The 13,800-nt window shown below is 38.2% G+C and overlaps 1 protein-coding gene across 2 annotated transcripts in view; it reads left to right on the forward strand.

Annotated features, from left to right (window-relative positions):
- pigg (phosphatidylinositol glycan anchor biosynthesis class G) overlaps positions 1–12,739 on the forward strand; it is a 112,088-nt gene extending 99,349 nt beyond the window's left edge. For both annotated transcript variants that reach the window (XM_047802273.1, XM_027135519.2), the window contains exons 11-13: positions 1,993–2,311; positions 4,628–4,791; positions 11,286–12,739. In XM_047802273.1, coding sequence (XP_047658229.1) covers positions 1,993–2,311; positions 4,628–4,791; positions 11,286–11,502 — 700 coding nt within the window. In that variant the 3' untranslated portion in view covers positions 11,503–12,739. The remainder of the gene's footprint in view (positions 1–1,992; positions 2,312–4,627; positions 4,792–11,285) is intronic.
- The last annotated feature ends 1,061 nt before the right edge of the window (positions 12,740–13,800 follow it).

Below are 13,800 nucleotides of genomic sequence, written 5' to 3' on the forward strand. Positions count from 1 at the left end.
TATAAAACTAAATAACATTCTAATTGGTGTGAAATTAGTTTGTTTTGAGTTACATCTTGCATGATAGGCTTCATGCTTGAATTGCAGGCAGATAAACTGTACTATCTGTGTACACACACCAGAGACACCAGCTTCCTTGCAAGCTTTTCTTCCTCATAACATGACTATACACATTTAATGAGTCTTCTTATAGGGCAGGATACGCTGAAACCATACATCTTCCATTTTAGAATGCCAAACACTAAAGGGAATTAATTACAAGTAGGAAGTAAACTTGAGTGGGAAACTAAGTAAGTAATTGTTCAAGCGGATGGTTTAGGTTTGTCAGTTTAGCATATCACGGCAAATTTTGCATAGAATTGAGAAAATCTCACTTTTAAAGTATAATGGACACTGTCACTGGTCGATGTTACTGAAACTATGGCTCTGTCTTATGCACATACTAGGTAATAAACTGATGCCTTTCACTTTGTCACTTGCTAGCATAAATATTGAGTTAGAATCATTGAAATCTTTGAAATATAGTATATTTGGGAGGCACAAGACAAACATGACGATAACTCAGAAGTTATGAAGAAGTCTAGCAAGAGATATTACATATAACCTGTACTTTGTTTTTTCGGTTATTGCTGCTAATATCTACACTTGTGATGTTATTTCATGACTTTGTCAGCTCCTTCATGTACCTGCCTAATAACAAGCTGTTGCCAGAGCTCCGTCGTCATGGTAACGCATTGCCATGCTCGCTAATGGCATCTCAACAGCTCAAACAGAGGAAGAGCGACGCCTCACTACTGCATAATTCCCTGTATATTATCTTTACACTACCCATGGAGGATTTCTGTTCGGTTGGTAGTAATTTTGTTGTAGTGTCTGTATTAATTCCAACTTTATGCTCTTACAGTTATGAGAATTTGGAAACTGATGAACTAATGAACTAATCCTGACACACAAGTTTGTCAGCATTTATTTGCAGGAACTAACTGAATCTTAGACATCATCAGACACTAGATTTCCTCCGTCCTGATGCTCATGTTAAATTCTCACGTTAAATGAAACTGACTGAGATTTTGATTTTGAATAATGACATTGACATTTGACCTTATTTGTTTCAACCATTCTGCATTAGCTGATAGCAGTCAGATAAAGACAAGGAAGGCAGGCATGCCTGTGTTTTCCACATGAGGTGAATTTTTTGGAGTTGTGATGTTAATACATAGATAAATAAATGTGTTGGATGTTTTTATTAGTGTCCAGAGTTTGACTTAGCCAGCCAGCATGTGTGCAGTGCAGTGAGTCCTGTCTGTTCAGCTCTCTAGGTTAGAGCACGTATCTTCAGTACTATCGATCTTCCGAACTCCAGCAGGTCTAAGCCAGACAAACCTTCAAACAGCAGGGTTCTGTCAATATTGATCCCTGTAGTGTATGTGGTTGGGTGTGGGTGTGGGTGTGTGTTTTATTCTGTGCAGAAGTTTGTCTTGTTGCATGTTTTTGTGGGAAAATGCATGAGCTTATATCGTTGTGACATAATGGTTTCACTTATAGACAATGTAAATGCATTTTATATGCATTCACATAATGAGTTAGTTAGATAGTTCTAACTGTTCTATTTTTAAACTGTAATTTAAATTTAAGTGTGCTCGTATATAACAATATAAATAAGATTTTAGAATTCCATAGCATTCATTCAGTCTCTTCGGTCTTTCCTGGTCAGGGTCCTGGAAACAACGGGTACCATGAAGGGTCACCTGTTCATTGCAGGCTACTGAGCAAACACACATTTACACACTTGGGTGCAAATTAGAATAGCAAATTCACCATGGCATGATTTAGGAGGAAACCAGAGAACCCAGTGGAAACCCACATGGACACAGGGAGAACATGTGGAACTCCAGACAGACAGTAGCCCGAGCTCAGGATCGAACCATGGAGTGTTCTCCTAAACTTCCATAATTACAGAAATGCTGAAATGGTCTTTATCACTTTATCCAGGGGAACAGGTGAAGCGCACTTCGTCTACGTCTTCGTGCTCGGGATCCTCTTCACCGGTGTCAAGGACTTGCTACGCTCCCAGGTGATGTCATCGGTGGTGGACGGCAGGCTTATGAAGAGCAGGGGATTGTGGGAGGTGTACAGCGGCATGGTGCTGCTTGTGGCGCTGCTGTTCCGGGCTCACAATCTGCCCACGCTGGCATGCTGCCTGCTCATCCAGACCCTTATGGCTCAGTTCATCTGGAAGAGGCTGCACTATGACGCCGCCCAGACCACGATTATGCACTACTGGTTTGGACAGGCTTTCTTCTATTTCCAGGTAAGAACAGCACACATGCTGTCTAAGGTATGTGTGTGCATGTGAGAAAAGATAGTGACAGTAATGAGAATGCTTTACTGGCTCTGTGCCATAAATGTCACAACTGCCATTGTTCCTGTAGGAAGACAGAACTGGTATGGCATTGATTAAAAGGTTGATTATCCTCATATGCCCTGTGCTGAGTTCAATCATTTTGCCACGTTTTTATATTGCTGCAGAATCTTGTGAAGCTCCAAAAAGTACACAAATACAGTTCTGAATCACTTATTTATTTTCTCAATATGAATCTTTTTACAGGCGACTGGAAAACGTCATGATCTACACACAACACTACACACTTTTGTTTCCTCTCTAAATATCATGTTTGATGCTGCATGCCTCAGGCTCCCAAAGCAGCGTATTCTCTGCAGCAGAAATTCAATTTGTGTTCTGAATAGGACACAACAAGCCGAATGGTGTGGTCCTGAATATGCCTTGGTCCGATTTAGAAATATTCATGAAAATTATAGAGAGAAGCTATTTTCTTCTTACCTGGGATGGCCCATAATACTTTTTTATTGGAAGCACAGACCTGGCACAGAGCTTTCATTATAAATGTTTATTACCAAATTCATTTATAGTGCCTGCTTCAGTAAAATTTCCTTCATATGCAAATAGTTTAGCTGATTTATAAATGGGCATCTGCTTATATGTATATATAGTAATTTATTCCCCAGTCTTTTTTTTTATTTAGATGACCGCATTAAATCCCTGATTTATGAGATTACGTTTTGATGTATAATGCTTACGTATGCTGTTATGCAGTGTTGTAAATATGTGAGTTGGATTTAAACATTTTGTATAAAGAATTCTATGAAGACGTTCTTGATATTTGAAGGTGTCTAATCGCATTAACAGATATTCCTTGGCATGTTTGACTCTTTAGCAGACATTGATACAGCAGACCTTCCTGGTTATCATTTTAACTGCCCAAGCATGAAATTACAGGTCTGCAATTATGGCATTCGGATCTAGAAGGCAAACGTTTGAACTATGTATTTTAAAGGGCATTCCCTCTCAGCCATTCCCTGCTTTCTTTCGTTTCCACACATTCCAGATGATTTAGGCCACTTTCACACTAAAAAAGCCCGACCCAACCGACCAACATACCATCCTGAACCAATCAACATGCATTACGGGAATTGCGTTACATAATGTTTGATTATTCAATGGCACGCAACATAAAACACAAGTTCGAATTCTGTGGGTGAAGCACATCATGGCAAATAAAAAAAATTTTTTAAAAGTCATGTTCTCCTCATTTTATTATGATGTAAAGTGGATCAGGTAAATTGAAAGGGGCAGTGGTGGCGTTGGGGCAGTGGTGGTGCAACTGGTTAAGGCTATGGGTTGTTGATCGGAGGATCGGGGTTCAAGGCCCAGCACAGCCAAGCTGCTACTGTTGGGCAAGGCCTCTACTGTTGCTACCCTTGAGCAAGGCCCTCAACCCTCCCTGCTCCAGGGGCACTTTATCATAGCTTAGCATATCATTTACCCTGCACTCTGACCCCAACCTCTTCAGTTGGGGTATGTGAAGAAACTAAACTACTGACTAAACCTGTAGATGTACTATTAGCGGAACCCCAGAACATAAACAGGTGCACACTGACCAAATGAGAGGACAGTTTACTCACATGTGACTTGGATAAACAATTTTTTGTACATTTTATTGTGTGAAAGCAAACTGAGCCAAGAAGAAAATACAACATACAGAAAATACAACATTGAAACAAATGAAGTCCCAAGTTTGTGAACAAAGCACCGGTGTCATCAGACATAACTCCTGCAGTAACATTTCCTGCAGTTAAATGAGATATGTAGTTTAAGATAGCTAAAGGTGGATTGGTTTGACGTACTGTCTATACATCCTTGTTTGTACTATAGTTGAATTGTCTTACAGTATGAATGCCATCATGCTTTTGTGTGTCTCGTTTGCCACTCGTGCCATCTCCAAATCAATAAGATATCAAAATCCTACTGTAGCTTGTTTTGCTTTTCTTCAATTATTCTCCCAATGCTTTGCTGCTAGCTCTATTAGTGTATAGAAATAAATAAATTTTCCTCTGCCTGCAGTCAATGTAGTGAAGGATAAATTCCCTTTGATTCCGAGACATTAGCTCTTCCCCATGGCGTGTACATACATCATGCATGTTTTGTTGGTTCGATACATTTCCCCAGTCTTTCCCTTGCCTTTAATTTACTTGCATGCAATCTATCACTGACTTCAGTGTTCTCTCTTCTTCATCAGTTTATGGATCGTTTTTGTTGTCTTCTCAGGGGAACTCCAATAACATAGCGACGGTGGATATCTCAGTGGGCTTTGTGGGACTCGAGAGCTATGTGGAGACTCCTGCTGTCTTCCTCACAGCATTTAGCACCTATGCAGGTCCGTTGCTCTGGGCCTGCCATCTGGTGTGTTACCTCAGCTCAGAGAGAGACAGGTATGACGAGCTTTTCTACTAGTCACACAAGCAAACTGAGAGATTCACAAGTGATACACAAGTGAGATACATGTAATACATAGATTACCAAGGTTTTGTGAGACACAAACATATTTAAAAAGTTTAAAGCAGTGTATATCAACTCAACTCTTTTTACCCGAGGCCAAAATATGGAATTGGTGATCATGTACAGCATTGAATTTATTTGGCATGTCACACTGCACAAGTGGTGATTTATGGCTCATATATGAAAGTAGACACTCAGGGCTTTAAAAATTGTAGTTTTTCATAAGGATTTCTGTTTTCACTTGGTCTACTAGGGTCATAAAATATTTCATTTGTTTACAAATTTCAGATGAGACTAATGAAATGCAGGTGTACAGGTAAAAAGGTTAAACACATGTATGAATAAATTTCGTCATTGTATTCAGTAATACGTCTCCTGTATTTTATCCAGGCATTTATTAACACACATGAGAGAAATTATTATACGGTTTTGGGCAGTAACAGCAGATGATGGTAGTATTAAATGGATAAATGTTGACATTATTATCTGCCTTCGGCACATGATAAGCTTGGGATATGAAAATGTCTGTTAATTATTTCAGATCATTATATCAACCTGGCTTCTGTTCTCCTGTGATTAATAGCATATTTATGTGGAGATTTGCATTCTGTAAACATTAGTACTAGCGGTAATACTTTACATTTCTAAACATTACGTATTGCAGCTGGAAATATTATTAAACAGGGAGTCGTTTCTGATGTAGTTTTGTTGTAGTCTGTTTTAAGTATTAATAAGGGTGCATTAAGTAAGGCATGATTTCTGTTGCGATGTGATACAGAGGGTCATTAGATTTTTAATAACAGCATGTTCCAAAGTGTTTTATTCATGTTATACCACAGTGCCTGGCCGATGATTACATTTTTATAAATTTAATAATTTAATTTTGTGGAACAGCCAGAAGAATGTGAGCGAACAACTTCTTCCTGGTATCCCTTAGGTTACAAGATTGAAAAGGTTAAAAACTCCCTCACATTTTCTTGGAGTTAATAAGGCAAAGATAAAGTCTAACAATATATTTTAAGGAACACATATTAGATTGTGATTCGGGTCTTTTTGTTCTCTTTGAGTTTTGTTTAATAAACCCCAAATGGTTTATTCAATATGAACAGACCTTATTGGGGATATGTTGTGTGAAAACGACTAATAACGCATTGTTTTTTAATGACCTTATTATGTAAACAAGCAGATCCATATGCATTGGCTCTTCTTAATAACCTGTAGCTTCTAGTGGCATAAAACCTCAGCATTACTTCTGACTGTTACAAACCCTGACACTGGAGATTCCTTCTAAAATGCAGAAAAAACAACACATTTCTTTGTAAACAGATTATCAGCAATTCGCTCTGTATTATGTTACTATAGAAACAATTGTGTATTAGATCTAGCACATTAAAATAAATGGGGACATGATAGCCTATTGGTTAAGTTGTTGGACTACTGATCGGAAGGTCACTGTTGGGCCCCGAACAAGGCCCTTAACTCTCAGTTGCTCCGCTGTATAAAGTAAAATCAAAATGTTAGTCACTCTGGATAAGGGTGTCTCCTAAATGCCATAAATATAATGTAAATATGTAATGCACACTTTAATAGGAACACCAGTGCACCTGCTCATTTATGCAGTTATCCAGTCAGCCAATCACATGGCAGCAGCATAATTTAATAATCAAATAATTTTTTTTTTTTGGTGGTTGTTTTTTAAATACAACTGAGCAATTAAGGGTCAAGGGCTTTGCTCAGGGGCCCAGCAGTGGCTGCTTGGTGGACCTGGGATTTGAACTCAAAGCCTTCTGATTGGTAGCCCAACTCCTTAACCCCTTAGTTCACATAGACCATTAGATTGAAGAAAAAGTGATTTCTGTGACTTTAACCCTGACATGGATATTGATAACATTTGAGCTGGCTTGAGTATTTCAGAAATTTCAGATCTCCTGCAAATTTCATATACACAATCTGTAGAGTTCACACAGAATGGTGCCAACAAACAAAAACATGATTTTATGCATTGTTCTGTGGACACGTGGTTGACTCATTGGATAACTGCATAAATGAGCAGGTGTACAGGTGTTCCTAATAAAGTGCACAGTAAGTGTTTGTGCACACACTGATCCTGATGGCATAATAGGCCCTGGATGTTATCCTACAGTGTTCTTTTCAGTTTTCTATAACAATAGTTCTGTATAGAGGAAACATCTGGGGATTTGTCTGAGAGAATAATTTAGGTGAACATTACATGACAAAGAATGAGCTTAACTGTCCATCTTAGTAAAGATGCATACATAATTATCCTAAGCTGGCCTTTTTTTGTGGGGGGGGGGGGCACATATTATAATTGTGTCTTCACAAATCACACACATCAGCCACATGTTAGGCGAAAGTCTAATTATTACCTCTCCGTTTTTCCAGCTCTTGCACGCATCACTGATATTTAATTGTAGATTATTACCTCATTATATGATATGAATCAATCATTGTCGAGACATTATTTTTCATGACACTTAGCAGAACATGAACAGCAGCAGTAATATGGAGACATTATCTTCATTGCTAGTGTTGGATGTGTCATTAAGTTGATTGATGGATAGTGGAGTGTGTAATGAGTAATGATTTATGATGTGAATATCAGAGTATTACACGGAAATTCATTATATGCCCATAATATGGTCTCATGTGTCACTGGGAATGTATATCTTTACATTACTTTAAAAATAGATAGTCTAGGAATAAGGATGTGGCACATTTAGCATGTGAAATATTCTGCTGTATGACTAGAGGTTGGTATAAAGGTTTAATGATGCAGGAGTGTGTTTAGCCAGACCAGCAGCATGAGCATTTGAAAAGAATTGATGGTTGATCATTATATCGTGTTGCGTTCCACTGCTTATTAATGCTTTCCTGCCCTGACCTCTTGAATTCCTCAGTATTAGCAGATGTGCCAGAGTTAGTAGATATCTTGTGTTCTGGGCTTTATTAAAATCTTGACTGGTCAGCTTATTAACATTTTGTTCAAGTATTTACATTCTGCAAATAAAACACCTGAGTGTGCAGTCTGTACTCATTAAGATAGATTCAGAGCATACACACCCACACACACACACACACACACACACACACACACACACACACACACACACACACACACACACACACACACACTATTATCATTATTATTATTATTATTATTATTATTATTATTATTATCATTATTTACACTCTAATTAACTCAATGTAGGCTTTATAAACACTGTTAATGACTTAAGTGTAAAAAAATGTGTACATTATTATTATTATAAGAATAATATTAGAATTATTACTATTTTAGAGTTCACCACTTCTTAAAATGACATTAATTCATTAAAGTTGGCAGCTCAGGAATATTGAAGTAGATTCTGAATCTGAGTGCGCAACACGGTGCGGAAGCTTTTTAAAGATTAATGATGGATGGAAGACGAGATGTCTACGGCCATGTCTGGGAACCGTTCCTGCCTTCGTCAGCTTCAGCCTCAGTACTGTCTGAAAATGTCAGTCTCTCGGAGCTGGCACATGCTGTTGCTCTGACTGAATGGGATCTCACACAGTCTCACAGACTCATGCACTCCAGGCAAAGTGATATCAAAGCATTAACAGTGCATTATAACAGGGTTTTTCCTGTGATTGACTATAAAACTGGCTTCATCTTGTTTGTAATATGTTAATTTGGCTTCTTTAGTCTAAACACACATCCACACAAACACACACACACTAACACACTAACACACTCCTTTCAAAGTAAATGAACTGAACCTTATATTAGTATCGTTATTTACACACAAACACACACTCACCAACTGAATGTTGGAAATACCCTTTGATTCAATTACTTGAGTACATCTCCGAATCCCACAGGACAACCCACCCTAGATTTGAGAGAAAAGTTTTCACTGACTGCTACAAGAGAGGCCCTGAGACGTGCCTAGGTAAAAAAAAAAAAAAACACCCTTGTTGGAGCACATTTTCAGTTCGCTCCAACAGGTGCACTGTGTTATGGGTATTGAAGGCTGCGAATAATCCAGAACCTCTGTGTCTGGGAGTTGTACATTAGAATTGTAAATGCATCGATAGCTGGCAGAGGGTCAGATAGGACAGGATTGGAGAAAAGGAAAACTTGCATAATGCTAAGAGAATAAAAAAGTGCGACGTGTCAGACAGTTTGACACAAATTGTTGCAGGCAGAACTGTGGGGTGTTGATGGCATATATTCAAATGTGACAGTAAAGACTGCCGTCTGGCAAGCTGGTAGTGTTTCAGGTAATTAAGTGCTGCAAGATCTTGCATCTGATTCCTGACAATCATACACGAGAATTATGTTAAATGGAACAGATTTCGATTATTCCAAGATAGTGGTTCTTTTCCACACAGCCAACAGCGAACTGAGATCCTGGAATGAATGATTTAAAAAAAATATATAGCTGTGTTTTGACCCGGGCATTGATTCAATCTTGATGGAGTTGTATTAAACGTCTGCATTATTGATAAACTGCTAGCATCAATTAAACCCCCCCCCTCTCTCTCTCTCTCCCTCTCCCTCTCCCTCTCCCTCTCCCTCTCTCACACATCCACACCTTTTCCTTCTTTACTTCACTTGTGCTGACACAAAACGCTGGGACATCTATATTTAAACTGGCTCTGTCTCACAGTGAAATCTGATATCATCACGTGCAGATCTATTTAGCCCCAGGATCTGCCCTTGAAGCTCTGAAATGCAGACCAAAGCAATTTTTTTTTATCTGCCACACCATGATCAGTCTCTGCCCCTGTCCTGCTCTTTTTATTTGTAGGACCAAAATGTTTTATTACTCTTCCTACAGTTCATCTTATTATTCCTTGTTTACTCACGATCAGTTATATCTCACCAGTTAATACCTCTCACTGTGTAACGTTGTGTCTTGCTCAGTGTGAGACTTTTTATTTAATCTCTTTAGATCCGGCATCATTAAAAGGAGCATTAAACTACCAGTAAAATTGTATAGGGATGCAGCGATAGTATTTTTTCAAGGAACTTAATAAGTATTAATCAATTAGACCACACTAAACACAACATTTTATTTTGTTCTGTTGAAGTTTCCCCAAAATGAAGTGCATTAGCAAAGCTGCGTTAGTTACCTCAGGTGAAGTAGAGTTGCAGTGAAGAAGAACAGATTTTCATTGAGTAAATTTTATTTATTTATTTCCATCGGACTCCATCGTTGTCGTTGACCCATATTGGCTGAGCTTCAGGAACCATATTCTGACTAAGAGTTATTATTAAGGCCAGGCTGCCATTGTCTGTAGACCTTTTAATTGCCTAGCTACAGTAGTGTTCGCTGCTGTGTCATGCTAGTAAGGCATGTTTATGTCTATCACTCATGTCTTATCAGTGCTCAGTGCTCACACTACTGAAGTGCTTTCATACTCGTTTTTGACTGCTTGACACAGGAGAATAGGTTCCGCACACTATAATAATAATAATGCTACTGTTTAAACACCAAAAAGATATTTTATCAGTTACATGTCCGAGGATACCGTAGTGGGACCTCTTTGATATTTTTACACATCTTGCAGTCAGCTTTTATTAGATATTCAGCATTGACTGTGAAATATTGCCAAATCACTGTCATTTTGTGGCATTTGTTCCTTAAATAGACAGCATACATTAGAACGTAGTATATGATGTTGGTACTATATTGGAGAATTTTTTTATTGTATATTTTGAATCAATTTGAGTACTTATATATATGTGGTTCAGTAAAAATTATGTTTCATGTCTTCAACCATTACTTTGCCAACAAAAATGAAATGTTACAAGAAAATGTCAGAGAATGATGCAATAGTTTTCAGACAAATAATGAAAGCTGTCCGGTATTGCCTGTTAAAAACTGAAGCGAGTGTGACAAGGTTAGATCTTTAAAACATTAACATATATATATATAATATATATATATAAAACTTAATTTTATTTGAGGATGTGTTTTTACTATAAAACATTTCTCTACATGCATCTTTTGCACAAAACTATATAGAACATCATTTCAAATGTCGAATTTGCCTCAGTGGTTTCTATTACCCGAGCTTGTTTATGCATCAACTACTTATTAAGTACTTGTTATTACTCTACAACACCGTACAGTCATAATGGAGCTGGTGCCTTCACTCGGCAGTTATACAACCAGCTCAGGACACATGCTGAACCCAAAGACACCCAGATCTGAGTGTTGGTCATGTTTCTGTATGTGCTGTCATTGTGTGAAAGAGCATGATGATAATCATGTTTATCATAGAGAAAAATGAAATCACAGGTTTTGAAAATAGGATAATTGACCTGAGGTTAAAGTAGGTAATGGCTGTATGTGTATGCACATGCTGTAATTATGAAAATGTTCTCTCTCTTTCTCTCTTTCTCTCTCTTATTCAGAGCGGTCTCTCTCGGACACAGCAGCTACTGTTTCGCCCTGCTTCGCTCCATTCCTGCTGTGTTCTACGTAGTCCTGGTCACCGCACTGCGCTACCATCTCTTCATCTGGAGCGTTTTCTCCCCCAAGCTCCTCTACGAGGCAATGCACACACTGATCACTACGGCCGTGTGCTTCTTCTTCACTTTTATGGATCAGGATCGTACGCATAGACCATGAAACACCTGAGCAACAGCTCTTGATTCCCTCCAGTCAATAACCGAGAGAAGGATCACACGCATATACACGGAGGACAGGATCTGATGGAGAGGCTTGTCACTTGAAAGCAAGAGAACACTAAGATGAAAACGAAGATGAGGGATAGGTGAAGTGATGTTTGAGATGCCACACAATTGCAATGGGATTTTGGTGAAATGTGTGTGTGTGTGTGTGTGTGTGTGTGTGTGTGTGTGTGTGTGTGTGTGTGTGTGTGTGTGTGTGTGTGTGTGTGTGTGTGTGTGTGTGTGTGTGTACATGCTTGTGTGTACATGCTTGTGTGGCAGTGTGGGATTTGTGAAAAGACAGAGATAGTCATGAATGAGTAGAGTGAAATTTAAAGCAATATGTACTCAGTACTCATAAGTACTCATGAGTTCTGATCCTAAATTATAAAATACACACACAATGTCTCTTGAGCTTTAGTCGCTGGGTTACCGAGGAGAAGATAAATATGCTCTGTTTCTAATTTATTTTTGTATTGTACATTTATGAGGTTATTTATTGCTATAAAAGAACGCACCACAAAGGAGCTAATACCATCAGGGAGCTCCATTTTCAATAGTATCATTACCTGTATTTTAAATTTCGTTTTTCACTAGAAACCATAAAACAATTTTTACCCATTTAATTATTCACATTACATTTATATGTAATAAAGAACTACAGCTGCATAGCTCTGAAATCCATCTACAGCTATTCAGATTATAAAAGTTATACATTTGCCCTTTGATATTCCAGATTACTTACAGAGACAGTAAATGATCTCATTTATTCTCGTTTTCACAATTCAGTTACCTCAACAAATGAAATTTAACCTTTTCTTTAAAATTAATGTTAAATTACATTTTATAACAGTGTAAAAAACAGGACTGAATTAATATGCGCCGGTTTGTCTGCACTCTCGTCTTACTCCTCTCGCTCACAAATACCTGTACACACACACACACACACACACACACACACACACACACACACACACACACACAGCAACCTGTACTCATTTTTATCGACCATGCTTGCTGACATTGCTCTGCTTACTCAGTCTGGATGCCCTCATGCTCTCTATTAAATTTACTACTTAAACGCTAGAAGTTGTTTTATCAGCTTACTTGTATTGTAAAAAGCTGTATGCATTTACAAATAAATACTCACGGTATTAGCCTCATAACTGATACCAGTATTTGTACCGATGCCTCTATATTTAAATGTGGATTTTCATTTATTTCAAACATTTAATTATCGACAGTTTTTCATCCTAATTATTTTCTATGCATTCATGGGAACTAGTCTTTTACTACTATATTTCATTTTCCTAGTTTTTTTTTTTTTGCCTTTGATTTTTTCATCAGCTCTTACCAAACGGCAAAGGTGATCATGTTCAAATCGTACATGAACCTCTGTTAATACTATAAAAACAATATCTGGCACTATGAAATCCAGTGGACGTTCTAATTAATACAGGTTTAACCTTGAAGCTCGAGGTGTAGTTATGAAGGATCTTTTCTAATCCTGCGCTACCTCTCCTGACCTTACTCCAGGCCTGCCGATAGGCATCAGTGGCAGGACAGTGTGTGAAGACCCTCACTCTGCTTATCAGCTCTTTTCAGTAGCAGAGAGGTTGATTTTCTAATCGAATGCCCTGCCAAATGGGCTGCACTCTCCAAGGAATTGGGGAGCAGAACAGGCACACACACACACACACGTGTGCACATCCTCACACTGTAAATGACTTTACTTCCCCATATGACTTGTAGGACTCGGTTTAGAGGTTAATAAGTTTAGAGGCTGAGTTCAAACAGCACTGCTTTTTTACACTGCGAAAGGGTGTCCTAAGGATGAGCCGAGCATTTAAGGTTGTTTGGGGTGTCCTGTAAGGGCTGATGGAATTTAATATAGTTTTTATTAACAGCTGACCGACACTCATGCTGATCTCACATTCAGTAAATGATTTGTTGATTTTGTGTTGGATGATTGCCGGTAATTTTCATCTACAGGTGCCAACAGCTAAAATTTGTGATTGCCAGCTGAAATTCTGGGCTTTCTACATAAAGCATATTTTGACACTTCATCTCTAAATTGACTAAGTTATTGTTTTCTATTGTCGTCTGTCAGCTTTAATTTGCGCATGTTTACATCCAAGTTGGTGAACAGAGCAGGAAATACTGTACAGGACTTTTATTTGTCAGACCCCCCCAGCCTCCCAGTTTATTTTTAAAGGTCCTGAAAGTAAATGGATATTTGGATGCTTTTGCATTTGGA

This window comes from Tachysurus fulvidraco, chromosome 17, assembly GCF_022655615.1.
Source record: "Tachysurus fulvidraco isolate hzauxx_2018 chromosome 17, HZAU_PFXX_2.0, whole genome shotgun sequence".
Classification (NCBI taxonomy): domain Eukaryota; kingdom Metazoa; phylum Chordata; class Actinopteri; order Siluriformes; family Bagridae; genus Tachysurus; species Tachysurus fulvidraco.